We start from the raw sequence: 27,398 nt of genomic DNA on the forward strand, positions 1-27,398 counted from the left end.
GGCTCAAGTGGTAGAGTGCTATCCTTGAGCTGAAGAGCTGAGGGACAGTGCCCAGGCCCAGAGTTCAGGCCCCATGCCCGGATCCAAAAAAAAAAAATTCTTGCCAAACTAAGCCTATACCCTAGCACATTAGAATACTCATGGAGGGGATAAAAGAAGAAATTCAGCCTTTGTGGTAGTTTTGTTCTTCTGGGTTTGCTCAATGAAGAAACTGCTCAATGAAGAAACATCTAGTATATTTTGTTTTCTTATATTAGTTATTGGAGGTGGATTTCACTGTTACATCTCCACACATTTATTTTGTTGTTGTTGTTTTGTCGGTCGTGGGACTTAAACTCTGGGCCTGGGCGCTGTCCCTGCGCTCTTCAGCTCAAGGCGAGAGCTCTACCACTTGAACCACAGCACCACTTCCGGTTTTCCAGTGGTTAATTAGAGATAAAATCTCACGGACTTTCCTGTCCTGGCTGGCTTTGAACTGCAATCCTCACATCTCAGCCTCCTGAGTAGCTAGGATTACTGGCGTGAGCCACCGGCGCCCGGCTTTCTCCACACATTTACAATGTTACTCTCTTACCCTCTCTATTACTCTGAGTCTAGTATCTTGTCCAAAGTCAAGAAATTGAATTTGGGCCAGGTACCAGTGGCACATGTCTGTAATCATAACTACTCAGGAGGCTGAGATCCAAAGATTGAAGTTCAAAACCAACCTGGGCAGGAAAACCAGTCAGACTCATCTCTAACCAGCAAGAAGCCAAAAGTGGAGCTATGCCTCAAGTGGTAGAGTGCCAGTCTTAACCCAGGTTCTCAAGCCCCAGTACTGGCACATGTGCATGCACATGTGCTTGCACGCACACATACACACAAACTTGAATGTGAATTGTCTGATCATAAGCATATTCTCTATAAAACAGCGGCTTCCCTCTGAATCTCCAGGGTTTGGGCCTACCTGCCAGCTCCCAAAAGCCCATGACCCTCTGTCCTTTGGGTAAGCAGCTTCTCCGTGAGGCGAAATCATCTTTTGCCCTAGTCATCTCCTCCCTACACAAGACAAACAAATCTAAGAGAAAGAATTCATTGGTGTGCAAAATACAAGAACCCTGATTCCCTTCAGACTACCAAAGATGGATGCTGTAAAGGTTGAGTGTGGGGACAGGGGCCTGGCTGGCTCCTCCTTCCCAAAACCTGTGCTCAGGGGGCAGAGTAAGCTCCAGTTCAACCCCTCTTGCAGATCAACTTGAAAGCTGAAGCGAGCTCACTCTCTCTGTCTCGTGGGAACTCCTCCGGATGCCTGCAGGCTTATGCTGGGCTGAGTCACTTCCTCGCCTTAATTCTCCCTTAATACCTTCCCTTTCTCCGAAGCTTTACTCCGGCACCACCACCGTCTGGATGTGGAATGTCTGGGGGAAAAGCTGTGCAGGTGGGTTGGCAGAGCTGTCTGCCCAGATATTACACACGGGACACAGGGGCAAAAAGAAAGCCAGGGTTGTCTGCAGGCTCTGAGTCACTTCCCAGTCTGCTCAGCAAGTTTGATTTCTGTAAACATGCATACAGGTCAACCAATACTTCTATGCAAGACTTCCCAGAGTGTACAAGGCAGGGGGCTGGAGAGGAGGGAGCAGAAGATGGAGAGAAGCTGAGAAGGTGAAGGGATGCAGACTTCTATCCATCCCACGTTCCCTATGACAGCTCCCATCTTCCAACCCTGGGAGACTAGACTGCACCCTGGAAGGTCAAGTTCAAGGGTATATTACCTATGAAGGTGCTACGGTGTGAGTATGTCCATCAGTAATCCCATGGTCAAGTTTTGTAGGTTCATGGAATTTGCAGATGGGGCCTTTGGAAGGTAAACTTTCCTGATATTCTTTTTTTTTCTTTTTTTGGTGCCAGTCCTAGGGCTTGCACTTAGAGCCTGGGCATTGTCCCTGAGCTTCATTCGAGGCTAGTATTCTACCACTTGAGCCACAGTGCCACTTCTGGCTTTTTCTGAGTAGTTTATTGGAGATAAGAGTCTCATGGGCTTTCTTGCCCAGGTTAACTTTGAACCACGATCCTCAGATCTCAGCCTCCTGAATAGTTAGGATGACAGGCCTAAGCCATCAGTACCTGACCTTTTTTTGGGGGTGGGGGTGGGGGTGGATTTTCATGGTATTTCACATATGCATATATTTTAGTCTGAATAACCTTATCTACTGCTTTTTCTTTTTTTTTCCCCTCCCTATCCCCATTGAGCAATAGTTTTCACTGACATTCCTTATACCATCTTCATACATCATTGCATCATGCTTCAAAATTATTCACCTTCTACCTTCCCAGTCTTCCTTCCTATAGAGTGCTATAGTTAGAACCATGTTCTATCTGAGTGCTGGTGGTTCACCCCTGTAATCCTCAGGAAACTGAGATCGGAGGATCAAGGTTTGAAGCCAGGTCAGGCAGACACATCTGCAACTTTTGTCTCCAATTAATCAGCAAAAAGCTGGGAGTGGAGGTATGGCTGAAGTGGCAGAGTACCAAATGTGATTGAAAAACCTGAATAAGAGGGTAAGGCCTTGAGCTCACGGCCTGGTACCAGAAATAAAAGCACTGGTGACTCAGAGCAGAATCCACTCAGCAGATGCTCTCCACGTGGGAGAACCAGTGGCTAGAGGGTGGCCACTGACAGCTGTCTTCATGGAAATAAAGTTGTTTGTACCCTCATTCCTACATAAGCATGATAAGGCATTTTTCTGAATAACTCAGTACCTTAATCCCCCCTTCCCCCACTGCCCCTTCCATGCTGCAGGACAGGAATGACAGGTACTCATTTCCCTTGTCTCTAGCTCATTGGTGGCTGGCCTGGTCACCTGGATACCTCTGCCAAGGGAGAATGCAGAATCCTATTTGGACAGTCAGGGCTGAGGCAGCACTAGGTCCACTGTGCAGTAACCAGAGTCCTGACCAGATCAAGCTATGCTGTGACCAGCTGGGGCCCTGCTGCCAGTCAGTCACTCTTGGTTTGTGTCCATTTTCTCATCCTGGATTTCCATCCTTCAAGATGATTCTGTGAGCTGCCTGACGTTTCCACAAACAAAGCAAAATGAAACCTTCCTGCTTCATTAGCCAGATTTGGTTTCTATTTTCTTTTACCAGAAACTCTGATGCATACAGCAGGTGCCAAGGTAGACCCAATTTATCAAAAATACGGCACTGAGATCTGAAATGCCAGGAGGTCTGAGGTGGCTCACTGAGACTGCTTGCTTTCTTTTTTTTTTGGGGGGGGGAAGGGGGGCGTGGTCTGGTTGTGGGGCCTGAACTCTGGGTCTGGGCGCTGTCTCTCAGCTCTTCAGCTCAAGGCTAGCGCTCTACCACTTGAGCCACAGCACCACTTCCGGCTTTTTTCTTTTTGCTTATGTGGTGCTGAGGAATCAAACCCAGGGCCTCATGCATGCAAGGCAAGTGCTCTACCACTGAGCCACCTTCCCAGTGCCCCCTGCTTGCTTTCTTTTGGCTAGTGCTGGGGTTTGAATTCATGGCCTAGGTGCTGGCCCTCAGCTTTTTCCCATCAAGGCTGGAGTTCTAACACTTGAGTCGCAGCTCCACTTCCAACTTTTTGCTGGCTAACTGGGATAAGAATCCTATAGACTTTCCTGCCCAGGCTGACTTTGAACTGCAACCCTCAGATCTAAGCCTCCAGAGTAGCTGGGATTACAGGTGTAAGCACTGACACCTGGCTTCCCTCCCTCTCTCCTTCCCTCTCTTCTTCCTTCACATTTTTGGTGGGACTGAATTTTGAACTCAGGCCCTGCATTAGGCAAGTGCTTTACCACATGAGCCATGCCTCTTTACCTTTTCACTATAGTTACTTTCGAAGAGGGAGGACCTCATGTTTTTGCCCAGGCCAGTTATGTGCAATATAACCCCGCTTTTGCTTCCCAAGTAGCTGAGATGACAAGTATATTCCACCATGCCAAATAAGCTTTTTATTGGTTGGGTTGGGGTCTAATGTTTTGCCCATGCTGGCCTTGAACTGTGGCTCTTTCCACTCTCTGCCTCCATAGTACCTGGGATTATAGGCGTGAGCCATAACATCTGGCCTTTTCTGGGCCTTTCTGAAGAGCAGTTTCCTCATCATATAATGTAGCTAATATCTACATGTAGGATTGGTTTGAGGCTACAAAGTACTTAATATAATGTTCCATAAGTGACTTCTTCAATTTTAAGAATTATTATTTACATATTTATGATAAAGTAAGTCCCAATACTGCAAAGGAATGTAGAGTAAAAAGTAATCTTTCTGAGTCTGGCAGCAGTGGCTCACACCTGTAATCCTAGCTACTCAGGAAGCTGAGACCTGAGGATTACAGTTCAAAACCAGTCTGGGCAGCAAAGTCCAAGAGACTCATCCCTAATTAATCACCAGAGAACCAGAAGTGGCACTGTGGCTCAAAGTGGTGCAGTGCTAGCCATGAGCAAAAGAGCTCATAGGTGGTGCCCAGGCCCTGAGTTCAAGCCCCACAACAGACACTCTCTCTCTCTCTCTCTTTCTGACACCACCATCCTTACCAATGTCTTGCTTTCCTTCCAGACCTCATTAACCCCCCTGCCTTTCTAAGCTGGTCCTTCCTGCTTTACCCCTTTGGCCAGCGTCTTGTGCCAGCACACAGACCACAGAGCTGCCTCCTTATTTACCCAGCTCCCCCTTCCCAAGCCCCCTCCACCTGGTAATGATTTCCTACAGAATCTCCCAGGTGTCTCCATGGGGACATTTCCTGCTCCGGTCTCCATGGCAACTCTTCAGGTTGCCATGGTGACACTTAAGTGATTATTTGGAGACCCTTAAATAAATCACCCATGGTGGTATATGCTAGAAGTGCTTGGCTCTGGCTCTTGTGTTTTGGGCCAGAGTTGGGGCCCAGGGCTGTGGAAGAAATGGGGAGATTTGGGGGAGGGGTCAGTCTGTCGCCCTGGGTCTAGCCCTTTCAGGGGCCCTCTGGGTTAAATTGGAATTGAGCCTTTTCCTAATTGGTGGGAAAACAAAAGGCATCAGGCCTGTACAGCCCTTGCAGTAAGGAGGCACCTGAGCTAGGCTGCAGGCTTGGGACAGGCCCACACCTCCAACCTGACTGGTGACTTTAAAGCACCATTGCAGGTCAGGCACTGCTAAGCACTGGGGATGAGCAATGAATATCACAATGGCATTTCCAGTGATCAAGGACACACATTCCCCTGGAGGCACAACAATGGGTCCACATGGTGAGCTCAGTGTCAGGACTGGCTAGAAAATGACAGAATAAGCTGCCATCCTGACACCAGCGCTGGGGCTTGGGAACTGGGAACTGTCATGGGGCCTGTTAGGTTCAAATAGGAGCATAGGCTGGGCACTGGTGGCTGATGCCTGCAATCCTAGCTACTCAGGAGGCTGAGATCTGAGGATCACAGTTTGAAGCCAGCTGGAGCAGGAAAGTCTTTGAGACTCTTAGCTCCACCTAACTAGCAAAAAGCCACAAATGGAGCTGTGGCTCAAAGTGGAAGAGCACTAGCCTTGAGCACAAAAGCTTAGGGCCAGCGCCCAGCACTCAGGTTCAGAGTTTAAGCCCTAGACCTTCCCCTTACCCCATCCCCCCAAAGTGGAAACGAATAGAGAATGGACAGAGATGGCTCAACACCAATACATTTTATTGGGGAGGAGAAAACCTGTGGGAGGAGGGAGGTTCCAGCCAAAGCTAGGGCCTTCCTTCTGGCTTACAGCCTGGGGGTATCTCTAGTGGAGAATGCTAGTGTGGTCTCTGGTGGGAGGTGGTAAGAAAGAAGCTCATGTCAAAGCATTTATAGTCTGACTGTGGAAGGGGCAAGGAGGGCGGGGCGTTAGTAACCCAAAAGGGTTACAGCCACATGAGGGGAGGGGTAAGGAGGCAGTATTTATAAATCAAAGTACTGGGCTGGAGCCTCAAGGTAGGGATGCTATTGGAACCTAAAAGGGTCCAGCTTTAGGTCTCAGGGATGGAGAGGTGTGAGGAAGGAAGCGGTGGGGTGGACTCTGAGCAGGGAGCAGCTTCTGCTCTATAGCACCGCTAAGTCACACTCGGCCTCTCAGCAGGGAGCCTCGTAGCGTGCTTAAAAGCAGGCATGTGTGGCCATGAGTTCAGTCTCCATTCCCATACTTGGAAACAGACCCAGAGGCAATGCAGGGGGCAGAGAGGTGACTGGAACTTGACTCTTGGACATCTTAGTTCAAGTCCATTTCTGCCAGAGCAGGGCATATATTGCCCAGTCTGAAACCTCATACAGATCCTCAGCACTGTTTCCCAGAAGGCTGCACACCTGCGAGATGAGTGCGGACTACCCGAGGAGAGAATGGTTTCATTCATTTGTTCACTCATTCATTCATTTGATGGTACTGAGGCTTGAACTCAGGGCCTCATGCTCTTACTTGGCTTTTTTTTCCCCTCAAGGCTGACACTAACATTTGAGCCACAGTTCCATGTCTGGCTTTTTGTTGGTTAATTGGATGTAAGAGTCTCACAGATTCTTATGAACTCTTCTGCTCAGGCTGGCTTTGAACTGCAATCCTCCTGAGTAGCTAGGATAATGAGTGGGGGCTGGGAAGGTGGCTCAGTGGTAGAGTGCTTGCCTTGCCTGCCTGAGGCCCTGGGTTCGATTCCTCAGCACCACATAAGCAGAAAAAAAAAAGCTGGAAGTGGCATTGTGGTTCAAGTGGTAGAGCAATAGCCTTGAGCTGAAGAGCTGAGGGACAGCGCCCAGGCCCAGAGATCAGGTCCCAACACCGGACCCCCCCTCCCCCCCAAAAAATGAAAGGATAATGAGTGGGCATGGGCTTACAGTGCTTAGTGGGTTTGGGGTTTATTTATTTTATTTTGTGCCAGTCCTAGGGATTGAACTCGGGATCTGGGTGCTGTCCCTAAACTTTTTTTTTTTTGGGTCCAGTCGTGGGGCCTGAACTCTGGGCCTGGGCACTGTCCCTCAGTTCTTCAGCTCAAGGCTAGTGCTCTACCACTTGAGCCATAGCGCCACTTCTGGCTTTTTTCTTTTTGCTTATGTGGTGCTGAGGAATCGAACCCAGGGTCTCAGGCATGCAAGGCAAGCGCTCTACCACTGAGCCACCTTCCCAGCCCCTTCCCTAAACTTTTATGCTCAAGGTTAGCTCTCTACTGCTTGAGCCACACCTCCACTTTTGGCACTGTTTAGTGGTTAATTGGACATAGGAGTCTCACTGACTTTCTTGCCTGGGCTGGCTTCAAACCACAATCCTCAGATCTTAGCCTTCTGAGTAGCTAGGACTACAGGTGTGAGTCACGGGCACCCAGCTCAGGCATGACCTTTTTGAGAAGGAAAAGGAAAGAGCAAAGGGCTCAAGGTCTCAACCCATCCTTTTTATTTTTTTTTTTTTCTGGAGAGGTACTTGGTCTTACCCAGTCCAGCAGCATTCCTAGGGGGATCCAGGGCGAGATTCTAACCTCTATCAACGCACAGAAGAGGGACAAAAGTCCTAATCTATCATATGCAGAGAGATGATTACTTTCTACTTCCTCTCCCCCTTCCCTGCTACCTTTCTTTGCTAACAGAAGCCCCCTATTTTTAGCTAGGCACATGAACACCCAGAGTCTAAACATTTTCAGCTTCTTCAGAGTTGGGCTGGGCTGTAAGTTCTGTTTGAGGGGATGTAAGCAGAAGTGTCAAGTGACTTTGGGAACTTCGGTAGGAGGGCAGTGCTGGGCCTCTCTTCCTCCTTTCTCCTGATTGGAAGGCCCACACTGAAGTGGCTACCAGCAAGCCCCGGGCCATGCCTGAGGGATGGTGGAGAGGAAGGTGAGGTCCTTCCTTGACAATGCGGTGAAACCGTATCAGGCCAGAAAGTGCCCCTATAAACTGCTTACATCAGAAAAGAAAATGTCATATATGTCCATAGCCTTCTACCTGGGTAGAAGTGCCTAGTGCTAATTACTAGGACCTAATGCTTTCTCCTGCTCTACCTGGACGGGGCCACGCATCCACTTTCCAAACAGAACATTCAAGTACTTTCCAGAACAAAGTCTGCTTCAAGGTGATCTCTTTACTACCAGGTATTGATTTAAAAAATGGCAGGGTTGGGGGGGGTGTATAGTGGCTTATGCTTATAATCCTAGCTACCTGGGAGTCAGAGATTAGGAGAACCATTGCTGGAGGCCGGCCCTGGCAAAAAGTTCATGAAACTCAATTTTAATCGATACGATGCTGGGACAGTGGTGTGCACTTGTCATTCCAACTGCATGGGAAATATAAGTAGAAGGATCACAATCAGTTCAGGCCAGGCTGGGTGAAAACATGAAACCATATCCCTGAAATAAGTCAACCAAAAAGGACTGGATATAGCTCAAGTGGTAGACCAACCTACCTGGCAAGCACAAGGTCCTGAGTTCAAATCCCAGTATAGCCCCTTCCCCAAAGGCAAAAACCTCCAGAAGAACTAGAAGGGTACTATAGAACTGTGTGAAAAATAAGTCATTTTCTGTCTGTCCTTCAGTCACCCAGTTTCTGTCCCCAGGGGCAGCTGTCATTATCAGTTTAACAAGTTCTTTGCTAATGATTTTCAAACAGCAATTTCTCCTTTAAGGAGGAAAAAGCCCAGTTCCAGCTCACTGGATGCCCTATGACATGCTAAATCTAATAACCATATCAAGATCTCTATTAAAAGTATCCATCCATCTGAGTTATTCGGGTTCTAACATTCAGGGCACCAAAATGGGATCATATTGACTTTATGGCCTAGATTAATGTTCAAGCCTCTGCCACATGACCGCCTGCCAGTCCCTTCCCTGACCCTCCTCTTTCCACAGTGTAAAATGTTTCCTACAGATGCCATGCCTCATGTCTCCTGGCTCTACTCTGGTCACCCTGGCGTCCCACTTCACACTCCACTGGAGTTGATCTAGTTTGTTGGTATATTTTTTCTACTCTATCTTTCCTCTCCTGCCCTCGTGGCTCAGTTTTCTAACAATATTCAGCGTATTCGAGGGGCTGCAGGTGTTTGAGACAGGAGTCTACCTGCAGTCGCTGGTTCTCTCAATAGACTCCCATTTCAGCCTCTCAAAAAAAAATTAAAAGTGGGCTGGGAATTTGGCTTAGTAGTAGAGTGCTTGGCTAGCATGCATGAAGCCCTGGGTTCTATTCTTCAGTACCACATAAATAGAAAAAGCTGGAAGTGGTAAGCTGGGCTCTGGTGGCTCATGCCTGTAATCCCAGCTACTAAGGAGGCTGAGGTCTGAGGATCACGGTTCAAAGTCAGCCCAGGCAGGAAAGTGTGTGAGACTCTGATCTCCAATTAACCACCAGAAAATCGGAAGTGATGCTGTGATTCAAGTGGTGAAGTGCTAGCCTTGAGCTGAAAAGTTGAGGGACAGTGCCCAGGCCCAGAGTTCAAGTCCCATGACTGACCAAACCTTCCCCCCAAAAACAACAACAACAACAACCAGGAAATGGTCCTGTGGCGCAAGTAGTAGAGCTTTAGCCTTGGGCACCGAGAGGCTCAGAGATAGACCCAGGCCCTGAGTCTCACCCAGGACTGGCTAAAAATAAAAAATAAAAAATAAAAAATAGTTCGGCTGGGGATGTGTCTTAGTAATAGAGTGCTTGCCTAGCATGCATAAAGCCCTGGGTTTGATTCCTCAGTACTACATAAATAGAAAAAGCTGGAAGTGGTGCCGTGGCTCAAGGGGTAGAGTGCAAACCTTGAGCAAATGAAATTCAGGGACAGTGCCCAGGCCCTGAGTTCAAACCCATAAATAAATAAATAAAATAAAATAAAATAAAGTTTCCTACACTGACAGCAGTTTCCACTGATAGCAGTCAGTGTGGGCAGTGCTATACTTGGGAAAGCCACAGAAGAACTTCGTCTGGGTGAATTGGAACGAGCCAGGGAACTAAGCCTGCTGGTGCATGTCTGTAATTTGAGCACTTGGGAGGCAGAGGTTTGAGACCAGAGAGGGCTATAGTGAGAATCAAAACCTGAAAGCTGGGGCTACAGTTCTGTGTTACTCTGCTTCCTTAGCATGCTCAAGGCCCTGGCTTACATCCTCAGCACACAGGGGAGAAAGGAAAAAATAATAAAGGAAGAAAAAAGGCCAGAGGCATGTGAGGCCCAGGGTTCATTCATTATAGAACTGGAAAAAGGTACAAGGGAAGGGGTGACAATGTCCAAAAAATAAAAAAAGTACTCTTTGCCCCTCGTATACCACCTTTATAATAACGATAATAAAAAAAAATTTAAAGCAAAACTCATTTTACTAGGTTGGAGGTGCACACTTTAAAATCTCAGTGCTCAACAACTATGTTTATTGCAGCATTATTTACCATAGCTAAGATATGGAACCAACCCAGATGCCCCTCAGTAGATGAATGGATCAAGAAAATGTGGTATATATACACAATGGAATTCTATGCCTCCATCAGAAAGAATGACATTGCCCCATTTGTTAGGAAATGGAAAAACTTGGAAAAAATTATATTAAGTGAAGTAAGCCAGGCCCAAAGAAACATAGGTCCCATGGTTTCCCTTATTTGTAATATCTAGTATATGTATGAGTCAAGCGGAAAAGGTCAGATAATGTGATGTCAGGAAAATGAACCCTTAGATGTGTATTTTAATGTTTTTTTCTTTCATGCATGTGTTTCTAATGCATTTATAAGATTATCTCTTTGTTGCTTTGTATGTCCCTCCCCCACAGTATAACCCCTGTTTTTACTATATTTGATGTCAGTATAACTTGTGGAGGAGATGGGGAAAAACCAGTTCTATAAGGACACAGGTGGACCTGTTGCAACAATGAGAAGTACAAGTTGTCATGTCCAAAACGAGCTTTACAACGTCGGTGCGGGGGTGGGGGGGGAAAGGAATAGGATTGGGATGGGGGGGAGGGGGGAGGCTGGGAAGGGATGTGAAGGGTAAACAAAGGAGGAGGCTGCAAGGCTTGGTAAGAAATGTACGCATTATCCTGCCCATGTAATTGTAACTCCTCTGTACAGTATGTTCACAAATAAAATAAAATTAAATTAAAAAAAAATCTCAGTGCTCAGAGGCTGGGACAGGAGGATCGTGGTATTTGGCTGTATATTCTGACCATGTTTTTAGTACAAAGTAATAGTTGCCCTGAGTGTAAACATTTAATGCATTGAATGTGCTTTATGAGTAGTGCCAGGCATGACACTAAGATCTTTGAAACTTCATCTCACAGTGACACACAAATTACAAATTACTACATGGCAGAGAGACTGTCATTCATCAAAGGTCACTAAGAACATGGGGGAACTGGGACTTGAATCCTGACACTCTGGAAACCAGGCCCTTCACGAGGTATCCCTGGCCAAGAGTGCTCTCTACTTACACAGGGACTTCCCCTGAGAGCCTGGCACAGCCCCTGGCTGAGCCCTAAGCTCACCAAGTATTCTTGGATTTAAATGTTCAGTCTCACTGAAGTAGGCTGGCCAGGGTGAATAGTGGGAACCTTTCCAGTGACCGCAGAGTCCTCAGGGCACAGCCTATAGGGTCTATGTGTAAGCAAAGAGCCCTGGAATCTGATGGTTTTACTCTTCACTTGTGTTTGTTTTTGGTTCACCCTGGTTTATTTATTTTAAAATTTAGGGCTGGGCGCTGGTGGCTCAGGCCTGTAATCCTAGCTACTCAGGAGGCTGAGATCTGGGGATTTCGGTTCAAAGCCAGTCTGGGCAGGAAAGGCCATGAGACTCTTATCTCCAATAAACCACTCAGAAAACTGAAAGTGAGGCTGTGGCTCCAGTGGTAGAGTGCTAGCCTTGAGCTGAAGAGCTGAGGGACAGCACCCAGCCACTGTATATATATGTGTGTGTATATATGTATATATGTATATTTATTGTTACTACAGAGGTGATGTACATTCTTTTTATACAGTGTCTTCTGTTCCCTCAGTCTTTCCTGGTCTCCCTCCCATCTCCACCCACGAGTTGCATACTTCACTTTCATCAGTGTCCAGTGAGCTCCACTGCTACACTTTTTCTCCCTTGAATTCTGTACCCTACCCTTCACCCACCCAAAGATTTACACATGAACATGCCATAAAGAAGACAGAATCATAAAAAAAAATTAAAAGAGAAGTCTCATTTCCGTATCTTGGAGTTTGTTTCGATAAAAATTATTTAATATAAAAACATGTAGGCATTGTGCCTTTGTGTTTCTCCCCTAAGACTATCCTCTTTTGGTCTCACTGTATTTATATCATGTATAATTGATCACATCCCAGTGTATTTTAGATCTAATTTCCACATATAAGAGCAAATATGTGTTATTTGTTTACCTGAACTTGGCTTACCTCACTTAACATGATTTGTTCTAGTTCCATCCATTTCCCTACAAATGACATTTTGTTCTTCCAAATGGTTGTGTAGAATTCCATTGTGTATGTGTACCACATTTTTTTGGATCCATTTTGTGGGGCATCTGGACTGTTTCCTTATCTGGGCTATTGTGAATAGTGAGGCAGTGAACATGGATGTGCACGTGTCTTTATCATATCCTGGCTCATGATGTTCAGGGTAGATACCAGTGCTCTTTATTCTTAGGGGGCCTGCTGATATGCTGAGCCTGCTCCCAGGAGACAGGCCCCATGATGAAGCCTGACCAGGACTATTAGACACACATGGTCAGGTTTGATCCTCAATCCTCTGTTCCTTCCTTCCATTTTTGTTTTTCTTTTTTTTTGGTCTGTTGTGGGGTTTGAACTCAGAGCTTGGGCACTAACCCCAAGCTCCTTTTGCTTAAAGGCTAGCACTCTACACTTTGAGACACAGTGCCATTTCTGGTTTTCTGGTGGTTAACTGGAGGTAAGAGTCTCATGGACTTTCCTGTCCAACCTGGCTTTGACCTGTGTTCCTCAGATCTGGCTTCTGAGTAGCTAGGATTACAGGTGTGAGCCACAGGTGCTTCTGAATGAACTCACATCCATGTCTGACTGGCCTGTTGTACTTACGGCTATACCTTTACCTTTAATACCTCCAACAGTGCTGAATGGAAGAATGGCCAGGTGGCTCTTCCTGTTATGATGCTCTGGAGACCTTCCATTGCTTCTGCTGGGGCTGCCTGGCTCCAGAGGGCAGTGTTGGTGCTGGGCTGGGGTGCTCACAGCTGCTCTCCAGAACAAGAAGCTGGTGGCAGGGGGTGTTCCCTTTTCAAGGAGCTGGACCGCACAGGAACCCATCTCACAACCCACCAGGATGACTGCTATAGTTTTACATACTAAAATCTCCTTTGTGTTGTGGTAGGAAAATAGAGAGGTCTGCCAAGAGACTGCAAAAATTTGAGAAAAAAAATCACTAGTGTCAAGTTCAATCAACAGGAATCAATGTGAATACACAGGGGCAAGCCCTGAAATAGAAACGTGGCTCCATAGTTGAACAGACACAGACAGACAACCCCCGCTTCCCCCTGCAAAAGGTCTCCCTCCCCACAGTGCTCAATAACGCTGGGGGTATAACTAAGCCAAGAGCTACCTTAATCCCCTGGGTACACAGATTGCTAGCCAGAGATACCACACTGCTTTTGGATGAGATGGGATTTACATGTTTTTCTTATTTCTTCTAAAGAGGTCTGGAGAATAAAACCGATCGACCTCCTATTGAGCTTACTCTTGAGAATCTGTGGCTGCTAGGTCTTGAGTCTGGGCTGGCATAATGCCCAGTGAATGCAGGGCAGAGCAGGTGATCACATGATACCCAGATCAGAATAGAGGGGCGCATACAGGACTTGCCCACCAGTGCTGTGTGGTTGCAGCAGGGCTGGCAGTGCCCACTGGTGGGTGGCTTCCACTGGTTGGCGTACTCTTTTCCTAACCACACTGCCCCACATCTGCTGACCTGTCAGCACACTCGTGCAGTCTACCACACCAACAGGGGGTTTCTGTAGGGACCTCACCCTCACTCCCAGTGTCCCCTCTACTGGCCCTGCTGACCATGCCAGAGCTGTATGTACTAAGGCCTGTGGCTTCCATCCCAACTAAGAGCCTTCTGGAGGTTGCCCAGGAACATGGTCCTGATGTTCCAGGTTCCATGGTTCCATGATGTGGCAGGATAGCTCAGTTTAACACAGGAAAATATCAAGAGAAAGAACCCTTTTCATATCACTGATACTGAGTGAAGGCTGAAGGCCAACTTGGTAGATGCTAAACTACATTTTTTTTTTTTTTTGGTCAATCCTGGGGCTTTAACTCTGGGTCTGGGCGCTGTCCCTCAGCCCTTCAGCTCAAGGCTAGTGCTCTACCACTTGAGCCACAGCACCACTTCCAGCCTTTTCTGTTTATGTGGTGCTAAGGAATCGAATCTAGGACCTCACACAAGCGAAGCAAACACTCTACCACTGAGCCACCTTCCCAGCCCCTAAATTACAAAATTTTAACAGCATTTCAACTTGAGCTTTGGCCAAAACAAAAACAAACAAAAAACCCTCAGGTCAAGGTGCTGCTAATCAGAACACATGGATATGAAGAGAAGGCACTCACTCTCTGCTTCACTGAGTTCCCCAGGAACATGAACTTGGCTTGGGGAGTCAACCAGGGGGAATCAAAGGATGTAAGTATGGTTCTGTAAAATATTGTTACAACCTTCCTGCCTTGTTTGTTTTTCCCTTCCATTCATCTCTTAAGTCACTCAGACCCATCTCCTCATTCAACCATGTTTGGATGGCTATTTCTTTTAGTAGCTGAGACCATTAAGGGGACTGTCATTACAGAAATAGACCTGAAGTGCATGCACAGAGCCACAAAGAAGGGTCAAATCCCCACATCTGTCTATGGGGCTCCACAGTCAGGCCCCACCGAATGTTTTCCAGGAGGGCCACTGTGCTGTTCCCATTGCTCCTTGGCCCGGGGCCAACATCACAGAGCAAGTTCAGCACAAAGAGCAATTGTCTCCAAGAACAAATCCTCCTAGGAGATGGACTTTCATTTCTTTCCTAACCCCGACAAACCCCCAGCGATGGTGCAATCACTGGGCAGAAGCGATTTCATAGGGGTCTTTCTGGAATACCTGGCCCTGTTTTCCTCATAGTCCTGAAGTCTGCTCTCTAATAACACTGGGAACTCTGTGTCTGTACACACATGCCAGTCCTGGGGCTTGAACTCAGGGCCTGGGTGTTGTCTCTGAGCTTCTTTTGCTCAAGGCTAGCGCTCTGCCATTTGAGCCATAGCTCCACTTATAGTTTTGGTAGTTAACTGGAGGTGAAGGGGTGAGTACTTTCCTGCCGCTTTGAGATCCTCAACCTCCTGAGTAGCTAGGATTACAGGCATGAGCCACTGATGCCCAGCTGCAGACCAACTCTTCAAGGTTGCCATCTCAGTTTCCTGGTACTGCCTGTGCCCAGTAGTGCTCTCTCCCACCACTGCCCCTAGGTACTTTTCAGGCCTCCAGTTCTGCACCAGCATTTGTACTCTGCAGCTCTGGGAGGCAGGACAGAATTGCAGACACCCCACTAGGGGTGTGGATTCCAGCCTAAGGTAGCACAGGCAAACTGGACTGGCTGCACATCGTTTCTATGGACAATGCCAGGCTTCAGGAAGCCTGTCCCCACCAACTCCAGTGAGGCTTCTACAGGTCACAGAGAATGGGTTTGGTTCTTGTACTAATAAAGAGCCTCCTGCCGCCAGAGGTAGATGGCAGTAACAGGTGGCTGAGCGTTGATAGAAGATATTTTGGAGCAGTTTGGGCTGAGTGACTGTCTTAGCTTGTTACTGATTCAAAATACTCCCATTTGCTTAACCAGTGACACTTGGATGCTGGCTTTTTTGGTTTCTATAGTTTTTTGGTTTGAAGAATAAAACAAAATAATGACAACTCCACATCTCTCAAAAGGAACAAATAAATAGTAGTAACATTATTTACACGAGTATGTCACAATTGAGGAATGGAAAACCAGTAACATGTCCTAGCCTGTGTGAGGCTGGAACCACACTAGGAGCTGCTGGAGAGGACACAGCACGGTGGGATGGGCAAGGATGCCTGGCTGGACCACCCATAGACAGGTAACAAACAAAGCCCAAGTTTCCCCAAACTGTAGTGCAGGTGGCAGCAGGCAGGGGCTGCTCCCTATATGAGGAGTGGCACTGTGGGACTCCAGGGTCTTCTCCAACCACCAGCACAGACGGGAGCCTCTGGGCTTGTCCCAGGAAGCAGAACGCTCTTCCAGCTGTAGACGGGCAAGGGGGGAAGGTCAGGTATGGTCTCCTCTTCTTCTGGACTATGTGACAAGGGGGATGTGGAACTCATTTGTGTCGAAGATCAGGGGCCTTTTGGGGGGGTCCGGGTCCCTGTCGGCCTTGTGGAGCAGCTTGAAGAGGCCCGTCCCGATGCTCATGGGGATTCCCATGATGATGCATTCCGACACTCCTGCAAGCAACCAGGACAGGGCTCAGGGGGTGCCTTCACATGGGGGCGGACTTTCACACAGAAGGGAGGCAGGGAACGCAGGTAAGGTTAGGGACTTGGTGCCTGAAGGCTCCTCTGCACATTAACTGGTGAACTGGCCCCTGCACTGTGCTCCTGGCTGGGGACAGGGCCTTCTGTGCCCCAGGGGAGGACAGTCACGGCGCTCAGCAGGGTGTTGCAGGCAGCCTAGATACTTCTCTCCCACCTGAGCACAACACAGCCTATAGGCGCTGTCTTTAAGAAACTCTACTCAGCCAAGGGCATTTGTGGCTCATGGTTGTAATCTTTTTTTTTTTTTTTTTTTTTTTTAAGTTGGTTCTAAGGCTTGAACTCGGCCTGGGTGCTGTCCCTCATCTCTTCAGCTCAAGCAAAGCATTCTACCACTAGAGCCACAGCGCCAATTCTGATTTTCTGGTGGTTAATTGGAGATAAGAGTTTCACAGACCTTCCTACCTGGGCTGGCTTTGAACCATGTTCTCAGATCTCAGCCTCCTGAGTAGCTAGGATTACAGGCATGAGCCACCAGCGCCTGGCATCATGGTTATAATCCGAAGCTACTCAGGAGGCTGAAGTCTGAGGACTGGCAGGAAAGTCTGTGAAAGTCTGTGAGCCTCTTATTTCCAAATAACCACTAGAAAAACCAGAAGCGGAATGGTGTCTCAAGTATTAGAGTGCTATAGCCTTGAGTGAAAAGAGCAAAAGGACAATACCCAGGCCCTGAGTTCAAGCCCCATGACAAAAAAAAAAAAAAAAAAAAAAAAAAAAGAAATGAAGAAAGGAAGACCAGAGGGTTCTAGAAGGAAGGAAACCTAGAGTGGTGGTGAGTACCTGGCAGTGCCCCTGGAAAGCACAGCAGACAGTTCTATCTGTGCTCAGAGAAGGGTGGGGCCAGGCTTCCAGAAGCCCAGGCCAAGAACCCTTGAAGGGCTCTAGTGCAGCTTTTAAAAACTGCAAGAGCAAATAAGTGACAATTACGTCCTATGCTAACATGGAACCAGAGGCCAACAAGCAAACTGGACACAGCATGCAGTGAGGGCCAACATGGTTACTATGTGTGAAAGGACCAGGAGTAGGGGAAACTTCAAAGTGGGGTGGGGCAGGGGGGCTGTCAGAGGCCCACACAGGGGTCAGGCATGGCAGGGCAGCAGGTAGGCACTGCAGGGCTTTAGCCTAGACCCAGTTTCCTGGCAGCAGGGCTGGGTGCTGGTCACAGTCCTAGGTGCTTTGGCCTGAGCCTGGGCCCTCTCCCATTCCCACTGTATTCCCCTCCAATCTCTTTTCTTCTCTTCACCGTCTTTCTCCCTCTTCTGTGTCTGTCTTGACTGCCTTTTTGTCTTTTTGGTAGTACTGTGGAGTAAACCCAGGGTCTCTTGCATTTTGCATGCCAGGTAATACCCCATACTTCTAGTGTCCCCGGCCTGCTCTTTTAAAAAAAAATCAAAGCCTTTATGGAACTCTCCTCCTTCAAATGGCCCGCATGTAAACCTACACCCTCTAGTGTCTCTTTTAGAAGAAAAAAATGTGCAGGGTTTTGTGGCCTGTCCCACAGAGGAGGCTGATGCAGAACCACCTGGGCTACATATCGGGGAACAACAACAACAACAAAAAGAGAAAGTTATTATCTTTGGGGCAAAAAATGGGTGTGCACTCTGAATGAAGCCTGACTGGACCACCCCGTATCTGACAACTCCACACAAGAGCAAAGGGCTCCTGGGAAGCAGAGCTCCAGGTTTGTAATGCCTGCTTAGGTCTTTCAGTCTTTCTGCTATGGGGTTTGGGGCTTACTGAACTTCCCTAGCCTTAACCTAGTAATTCTGCCTAGCCCCGTAAGGTCTTACTGTGGATTCTGAGAAGCCAGAGCAGAGCTCAAAGGCAGTGCTGGCCTCAGGGGGAGGTGCTGTCAGGTAGACTCCTTGTCCTCAACCACTCTTTAGAGGTTCTACACTCTTAGTGCAGGAAGGCCAGGTTCAGTGCAGTGCAGGGCCATATGCAACTTGTGTTGTCCTGTGTCTTCTTGCTGTTAAAGCACCGGGGGCCTATACCTCCTGGTGTGTGGAGATGCTCAGCATACACAGGCCCCACACGGGCTCAACAAACATCAACCAATGTAAATGGTAACCTTTCTGCCTTCCCAGGAAGCAGGACAGGAAGATAATCTTGCTGACATCAGGGGGCTGTGCCACTGTCCCTCTGTGGGCCTTGGGGCACCTAGCAAATCAATGTGGCTGTCTACATCTAAAAGGGATTAAAAATAAAAAACTTAGCTGGGCCCCAGGCCTGTAATCCTAGCTACTCAGCTGAGATCTGAGGATCGTGGTTCAAAGCCAGCCCAGGCAGGAAAGCTTATCTCCAACAAACCACCAGAAAACAGGAAGTAGCACTGTGGCTTAAGTGGTAGAACTCTTGCCTTGAGCTGAAGTGCTGAGGGACAGCATGTAGGCCCAGAGTTCAAGCCCCACAACTGACAAAAACAAAACAAAACAAAACAAAAAAAAACCTGTACATGCTCAGATTTAGTCTTTTCTTCTCGGACCCCAAACTGTCCATTGACAGAGAAACCTCCTCATAGACTGGGGAGGGAGAATGCAGGGTACCACAATCAGGCCCTGGAGATGAAAATCCAGCAGTTCCAATTCTGTGACCTATGACTTTACTCTTAAATCAATGACCCCTGCCTGCTTAGTTTTTTTCACTACTGAAGTCCAAGCCATAGACGGGCTAAGAAATAAAGAATTTTGATATGGCTCCTAGGAAAGTCAAACCTACCGCACACAGAGTCCTTCTGCCCAAAGTAGGCTGCATCAAAGAGATGGTCAGCGGTCTTCTCAAAGGAGGCCAGCATCAGCACACTCTCCTTCATCTTGGCCAGGCCAAACCTCGTGATGCCCAGGACTTCACCCTGTCAGGAGACAGGGTATCCTGAGCCAGTCAGAGGAAATCAAGGTGCCCTGCATCCCCTGCTCAGAACCAACAAAAACCAAGCCAACTGCTATTCCAGTCGTGTTTGAAGGCCTGTGCAGTTGGCCTGCCTCAGTGCCACAGGAGACAGCTGGTCACCAATGGCATGGAGCCGGACACCTGGCACCTAGAAGCTGTAGAACTAAGAATTCACAGTCTAACTTAAGAAGAGGGAACATTTCTTCTTTATCAAAGCTCAAAGAGCTAGAGAAAGAATATTAATTCAATTTAGGGGCTTCCGTCATTAAAAGAACGCTTATAAAAACAGGGCTGAACGTTTATGTTGAGCTGCCAGAAGAAGACAGAGGGAGTGGCAGCTACCTGCAATCCCAGCTACTGGGAGGCGGAGGCAGGAGCCTGCGCCAGTGGCTCACGCTTGGAATCCTAGCTATTCCGGAGGTTGAGATCTGAGGAATGAGGTTCAAAGCCAGCCCAAGCAGACAAACTTAGTTACATAAGCCAGAGTAACCAAGTCAGAACTGGAGTTATGACTCAAATGATAGAGCACCAATCTTGAGCAAAAAAGAAGAGTGAAAACACGAGGCCCTAAGTTTAAGACCCAGGATCATAGGGTTGGAGGCATGGCTCATACAAAAAGGCTAGCCAATGAGCTAATGTATCAGGTACTGAGCTCAAGTCCTGGTCTTGGATTAAACAACAACAACAACAAAAACAAAAACACTGGGGACAGGCTATACTGGCTCACACCTGTAATCCCAGCTACTCAGGAGGCTGAGATCTGAGGATTGTAGTACAAAGCCAGCCTAGGCAGACAGAAAAGTCCATGAGACACAGGATACCTGGGCCAGAAGATGAGAGCTGTGACTCAAGTGGTAGAGCACCAACCTTGAGTGAAAAGCAAAGGGAGAGTACAAGACCCAGTTACCAGTTGGTTTAAGACCCAGCACCAGTACAATGAGCAAGACTGAACATGGAGACTTGAATTTGACAGCCTCTCTTCAGAGTGGCCATTGTCCCAACTTGGGTTTCTTTTCTTATTTGGTGGTGGGGATAGAACCCAGGGCCTCATACATGCTATACACATGCTCTATCACTGAGCTCACACCTGGCTCCCTTACATGCTTTCTACATGTCCTGTACTGGCTAGACCAGGGAGGATTGTGAAAACTGGCTGTCCTTCAGAACTGCTAAAGCCAATGCATCTTCTTTTTTTCTTTTTTTTTTGGCCAGTCGTGGGGCCTGAACTGTGGGCCTGGCACTATCCCTCAGCTCTTCAGCTCAAGGCTAGCTACTCTACCACTTGAGCCAGCCACGGCACCACTTCTGGCCTTTTCTGCTTATGTTATGCTGAGGAATCGAACCCAGAGCCTCATGAATGCAAGGTAAGCACTCTACCACTGAGCCACCTTCCTAGCCCTTGCATCTTCATTTTTGTACTGGTCCTGGGGCTTGAACTCAGAGCCTGGGTGCTGTCTTTGAGCAAAAAAGATCAAGCGAGGCTCTAAAACTTGAACCATAGCTCCAGTTCTGGCTTTATTGGCAGTTGATTAGAAATAAGAATCTTTTGGACTATTCCTGCCCAGGCTGGTTTTGAATGGTGATCCTCAGATTTCAGCCTCCTAAGTAGCTAGAATTAGTGGCATGAGACACTGGCACATGGCTTGCAAATGCATTGTTTAGGGGGAGGGCATAGGCAACTAACCCCAGCACCCCCACCTTAGTCTTCTTCAGGTTATATTAGTTTATTTTACTCTGTTAGGAAAAAGCATGGTGAATGGGCCAAGGGCTAGTTTTGCTTTAGGATCTCACTTTAGTTCTCACTTGGGTGTGAGTTTCCCATGATGCTGCAATGCTCACATTGGGATCTTACCAGAACACTTGCCTTTGGCTTTTGCATGATGGTGACATCTTATTTTCTGTTGAGCAGCCATTGAGACATCATATCTGAAGCTCATGGCTGTATTTCCCTGACAGTGGATTTTAAGTCTCCCAGATATGCCAGAACCTCCCCCCACACGAACCTTATAGGTCATCAGGTCAGAGAGCAGCATCACGTGCCTCCGGTCAATGCTCATGCCATGGTTGACCATTGTGTACTGGATCTCGTTGATGATAGTGGTCCGGGCAGCCTCGATGCCCAGTGTTTTCTCAACCTAGAGAGTGAGGGATGAGTGGGAGCAGGCCCTCTGGCTGCTCCTGCAGCTTCTGTCTACTCCCTCCTCTACCTGGCAAGCTCAAACCAAACCCAGCCTCATTCCCCAGAAATGGCTATGTAACTTTTAGTGGAGACCCAGAACAAAGGCAAGGCAAAGGAGGTGTGCTGGGGAATCAGCTGAGGACCTGTGGGCAGCACTGGGGAGACAGCCTCCTTGGAGCACCTCTGGGCTTAGTGGTACCTCATAGGTGTTATTAGATGTGGTCCGGGTGCCCTTCACACCATGGGTGGCCATGACTGCCCGCAGGTTGTCGCCTTCTACCAAAAGCTTGTACTTCTCTTTCCCACTCTGCTCGTCGATGTGGATGACAGCTCTGGACACCTCTGGGATGCCTTGCACCACCACCTGGACTTGGAGACACATGGGCCTGAGACCCTGAAACACCTTGGCCCCACCAAACTCTGGGTTAGTAACCTCCCAACCCCCCATTCCCAGCAGAGCTCACCAGGAATGTATTAAACCTAGGAGGCCCTGGGTGCTGTCTGGGCTCAGGGAGATGAGCAATTCAGGGGACTCTGTCTCACTCTACAGTAAGTTTTATGAGATCAGAAAATTTGATGGGTAGGGTTGATGTGTCAGTGCTAACACAAAACCCACCAATCCTTTAGGGGATGTAGTCATGAAGCAATTAGGAAAGTGCTAGGTGCTGGTGGCTCAAACCTGTAATCCAGCTACTCAGGAGGCTGAGATCATGGTTCAAAGCCAGCCCAGGCAGGAAAGTCTATGAGACTCTTTTCAATTAACCACTAGAAAACCAGAAGTGGTAGAGAGCTATCCTTGAGCAAAAGAGCTCAGGGACAGTGCCCAGGCCCTGAGTTTAAGCCCCATAACCACAAAAGAAGAAGAAAAGCAGAAAGCAGAAAGCAGAAAGCAGAAAGCAGAAAGCAGCAGCAGCGGGGGGGGGGGGGGGGGGGGGGGTAGGAGGAGGAGGAGGAGGAGGAGGAGGAGGAGGAGGAGGAGGAGGAGGAGGAGGAGGAGGAGGAAGAAATAATAACTAGGGGACAGCTAGGTGCTGGTGGCTCACATTTGTAATCCTAACTATTTTGGAGGCTGAGATCTGAGGAACACAATTCAAAGCCTAACCAGGGCAGAAAAATCCAATTAACCACTCCAAACCCAGAAATGGAGCTGTAGCTCAAAGTGGTAGAACACTCACCTTGAGCACAAAAGAACAGTGTCTAGGCCCTGAGTTCAAGCCCCAGGACTGCCACAAAAAAAGTAAATAAAGAAAATACTGAAAAGGCCGGGTGCTGGTGGCTCGCACCTGTAATCCTAGCTACTCAGGAGGCTGAGATCTGAGGATCGCGGTTCAAAGCCAGCCCGGGCAAGAGAGACCGTGAGACTCCTATCTCCAATAAACCACCAGAAAACCGGAAGTGGCGCTGTAGCTCAAGTGGTACAGCGCTCGCCTTGAGCTGAAGAGCTAAGGGACAGTGCCCAGGCCCAGAGTTCAAGCCCCATGACGGACCAAAAAAAAAAAAAAAAGAAAATAATGACAAGGAAAGAAATCAGGGCCATGTCCTGGACTCACTGTCCTCAGGTCTTCAGGCCCTACTCACCACTGGCTTCACCATGAGAAGCAACTCTGCCTCACCTTGGGGAGGTCCTCCTTCAGGAACTGCAGCACGTAGTACATAGAACTCTTGCTGTTCTCTCTGGGGGTGACACACACCACAGCCTCCCCATGGACAGCCACGTCACCTGGCTTCACGCGCAGCTTGGACGTGCAGATGGAGTAGCGCACGGTCTCAGCGTTCACCTGTCAGGCAGCAGGGGGCATCACTGACTTTACAGACTTCTGTTCCAATGCTCCCATCCTGAATTTCATGACTTCTAGAAGCCTTTCGGTCATTTGTAGCACTCATCACCCACCACACAGAAGCTACCTGTTTACAATCTATAGATATCTGTGCTTTAGTCACAGAAAAGGTAAATTTTCACCCCAAGCATGAATATTAGCCCCATGGAAAATTCATGCTCATTTCATGACAAGATAAAACCCCCTTCCCCTCCTCCAGTCTAAGTTCTGGGGAGGCTGGAGGGCATAATGATTTAAAAGCTTCTGTGGCGTCCCCCCTACACCCCTCTCCACCCCCGTGTCTGACACCACTAGTTGCTGTGTGCTACACTCCTGGATGTAACTTAGCTCCTTTTTTGGCAGTGATGAGGATGAACCCAGGATCTCATGCAGGCTAAACACTCTACAATGCGCTATATCCCTGACCCATAATTTGGTTCCATCTCAGACCTGTAAGAGCCACAGGGTAGGTATCAGGAGACAGGATGGAAGAGCTCCCAAACTGTTAGACACTACATGAATGTGGCAATTGGGTATGACTGACAATGTTTTCAAGGCTGACACACAGGCGTAACTATCTGAGAAGAGGAGGGTATCAGAGTCACTCAGTCTGCAGCATGTACCATCTGCAATCAGTCTCATTGTTATGCACCTACAAACACCAGTTTAAGAAGCCAGCTTATTTGGGCAAGGTGGCTTACACCTGTAATCCTAGCTACTCAGGAGAATGATATTAGGAGGATTCTGGTTTGAGGCCAGTCCAGGCAAAAAAGGTTTATGAGACCTGCAATTCAATAGAAAAAGCTGAAAATAATGGTGTGCACCTGCCATCCTGGTTATAAGGGAAATATAAATAGAAGAATTATAGTCCAGACTGGCCTGGGAAAAATTGAGATCCTATTTGAAAAATAACAAAAGCAAAAAGGTCTGGGGACCATGGCTCAAGTGGCAGATCATTTACAATTTCCCAAGTTTAAACCTAATCCTGCCCAAAACAAACAACAACAAAAAGGAAAGTAGAATTCTGCTTTCTTTTCTTAGTTTCTTTCTACTTTCAAATAACTTATTCTGTTTACCTTAAAAAACAAAAATAAGGCCAGGTGCCAGTGGCTCATGCCTATAATCCTAGCTACTCAGGAGACTGAAATCTGAGGACTGCAGTTCAAAGTCAGCCAAGGTCGAGACGTCCATAATTATCTCCAATTAATCACCAAAAAATGGAAGTGTAGGCCCTAAGCTCAAACCCCAGTACCAGCACACACACACACACACACACACACACACACACACACACACACACACACACACACACACACACACACACACACACACACACACACACACACACACACACACACACACACACAGCCATGTTGACATAAGCCTTTTGCCTATAAACATTCACTGAATCAACCAGCCACCCAGCCGCAGTGCTAGGGAGCCACAGGTGGGAGCCACAGGTTTTGATTAAGGCACTGCAGCCCTGGACTGGGCAGGTGGACAAAAAGACCAACTGTCCTGAAACCATGCCACAGTGAGCTGGTATTCTGGTCTGCACAATGTCCACTAGTGTCCTGTGGGCCAGGCCTGTGCTGTGTCAGCTCAGAAAGAGGATGGGGTGGAGCCTCAGAATCACAAACAGCAGAGGCCAAGTGAAGCCCTAGCATGGTGTTCTCTGCCTGTTTAGCTCTGGCCCTCAGGTGTTATTCCCTGCCTTGGGACAGGCAGGATGATGTCCTCCAAACATTTAATTACATGACTCACTTCCAGTCTCAGAAGTCTGATCCGTTCCAGAGAAAGCTTGATGAGAATAAAGCAGTCATCAGGAAGAAACACTTCTTCAATATACTCTGAAATCTGTGGTGTCCAAAGACCAGAGCATTAGCTAGCCTCTCCCCTCCTTAGGGCACGCCCCTTCTAGGACTGTTCCGTCCACTGCAGCTGCCTTGGGCCCTCCACCCCCATCCCCGGTGCTGTTGCTCTCATTTTCTTGTCATCCAGAGGGTTTCTTACCTCCCCCAGGAGGGTTTTCTCAATTCTGCCTTTCACAAGGCGGGCGTAATCCGCATCGTCATCCTTGTCTAGCTGTGCTGTGATAATTGGAGTGCTGCAAGGAGGAGGAGAATAGATTACTGCCCAAGGAAGGGGCTTGTCTGCAGAGCACTGCTTTATTAAAGCTGAATGCTACTTGCAATCCGTCATGTATTAGTACCTGCAATTTGTTGAGCATTTACTGGGTTTCAGGCTCACTATAAAGGCTTCACTTACCACCGCCTTCCCCCCGCCCCCACCTTTTATTCTGAATTTCCCCAGGCCACTCACTCTATTGGTGAATGAAAAGACTTTCAGAAACTCCTTCCAGACACAAAGGGAGTCCTACCTCCTCCTCCTCTCTGGTCTCCAGCAGCAGTTACTTTCTGTTCCCTGAGTAAACTGACCCTTGGTGCATTTCAACTTCCTCCAATGTTCTCCCCAAACACCTGCTCCTCTCAGCCCAGCATTGCCCAGGACGCTATCCCCTGAACTCCCACTGCTGGTTCTGCCCTGATGGTCAGAAGCAGGCAAACCACCTGCACTTTCGATGTCCAGTCACTCTTAGTTTTTACTTAATGCCACTCATTGTTCTTAGTTAGACTTACATCTTAGGTAATCATGATTTCTGTCATCAAAGGCAATGTAATATCTACTTCCTTTAGTCCTTCCATCAATCTCAGTATAAAATCACCAGGGATCACAGAGTCTGGCCCCAGATGAAGTGACAGACCCATTAATTGGGTCTACTTAAGTTGAAATAAAATCTCTACAGACATACTGCTCTAGTTTTCCCAGTCTTCTCCCCCTCCCCTTCAAATGATGTGTGACCATAAATAAAAACATGGCTTTCGTTTTGGCTTCACATAGTTTTGACCTGAGGGACTTTTTTTGGGGGGGGGGGACAGGGGTGGGAGGGGTAATGTCATGGGGCTAGAACTCAGGCCTTACGCACTGTCCCTGATCTCTTTTGTTCAAGGCTAGTGCTCCATGAATTTGACCCACAGTGCAACTTCTGGTTTCTGGTGGTTAATAAGAGCTAGAAGTATCATAGACTTTCCTGCCACGGCTGGCTTTGAACTGTGATCCTTAGACCTTAGCCTCCTGAATGACCAGGATTACAGGTGTGAGCCAGCAGCACCTGGCTTCAGGGACTTTTTACCAAGTGTGCCCCAGGGTGTGTTCCATTAGGAGACAGGCACCTGATTGCCTTGGAGGCATTGATGATCTCTTTGATCCTGGGCACGCCCAGGGTGATGTTCATGGAGGCTACACCTGCAAAGTGGAAAGTCTTCAGGGTCATCTGGGTGCCTGGCTCGCCAATGCTCTGGGCACAGAGCGCACCCACTGCGGAGCCTGGCTCCATCTGTGCCCTAGAAGGGAAAGGCATAGGTGAGGACACAGTATGACAAAGAAATCTAGTCAGAGGGCTAGGGATGGGCTTCCAACAGAAAACTGATGCCATTACAGCCAGGAAGGACCTGGCAAGGTACTAGGCTGACTGTGCTGGAAGAACCCAGCACAGGCTTGGAACAGAGGATCTGAGGATGCAATGGAGTTCTGCATGGTCAGCATGTGATGAACAAGCCCAGGATCCACTGTGTGGCGAAGTCCTACAAGGTCTCCTATCATATGTACTGTAGGTGGACAGTGCAGATGGCACCTGCCATATATGTTAAGTGTCTTTGTGGAGGAGGACACTTGGTAAGTTTGTTTGTAGTGACTTCCACATCCAGGAGCATCAAGCCTGGCAACCCACTAAATAAGTAAGAGGTGACACCTCCAACCCTGGAAGTAAATGGTGGTGATGTGGATTCTGGACCTATGAGGAAGAAGCAGGAAAGACACCAGAGGCCTATGGTGGATGCCGGACAGCCTGTGAGAGTTAGCATTCTTACCTCATGTACTTATCCCTACAGGTCTCCAGAAACTTCTCTATTTGGGTGGGGGTGATCCGGTCCAACTGGTACAGTACTCGGGGCTGGAGGGACAAAACCCGAGAGCATAGTGAGGGCCAA

The 27,398-nt window shown here is 48.0% G+C and overlaps 1 protein-coding gene across 1 annotated transcript in view; it reads right to left on the bottom strand.

Moving 5' to 3' along the window:
* Positions 1–15,836: 15,836 nt before the first annotated feature.
* Positions 15,837–27,398, bottom strand: part of Polr3a (RNA polymerase III subunit A) — a 48,165-nt gene continuing 36,603 nt past the window's right edge. The window contains exons 23-31 of the mRNA XM_070020699.1: positions 27,279–27,361; positions 26,583–26,753; positions 25,363–25,456; positions 25,114–25,206; positions 23,146–23,310; positions 21,732–21,896; positions 21,357–21,488; positions 19,183–19,315; positions 15,837–16,377 (exon numbers count right to left, since the gene is read on the bottom strand). Of these exons, the coding sequence (XP_069876800.1) occupies positions 16,229–16,377; positions 19,183–19,315; positions 21,357–21,488; positions 21,732–21,896; positions 23,146–23,310; positions 25,114–25,206; positions 25,363–25,456; positions 26,583–26,753; positions 27,279–27,361 (1,185 nt within the window). The 3' untranslated portion in view covers positions 15,837–16,228. The remainder of the gene's footprint in view (positions 16,378–19,182; positions 19,316–21,356; positions 21,489–21,731; positions 21,897–23,145; positions 23,311–25,113; positions 25,207–25,362; positions 25,457–26,582; positions 26,754–27,278; positions 27,362–27,398) is intronic.

The sequence above is a fragment of the Dipodomys merriami genome, unplaced genomic scaffold, assembly GCF_024711535.1.
Source record: "Dipodomys merriami isolate MVZ:Mamm:240054 unplaced genomic scaffold, mDipMer1.0.p SCAF_14, whole genome shotgun sequence".
Taxonomy (NCBI): Eukaryota; Metazoa; Chordata; class Mammalia; order Rodentia; family Heteromyidae; genus Dipodomys; species Dipodomys merriami.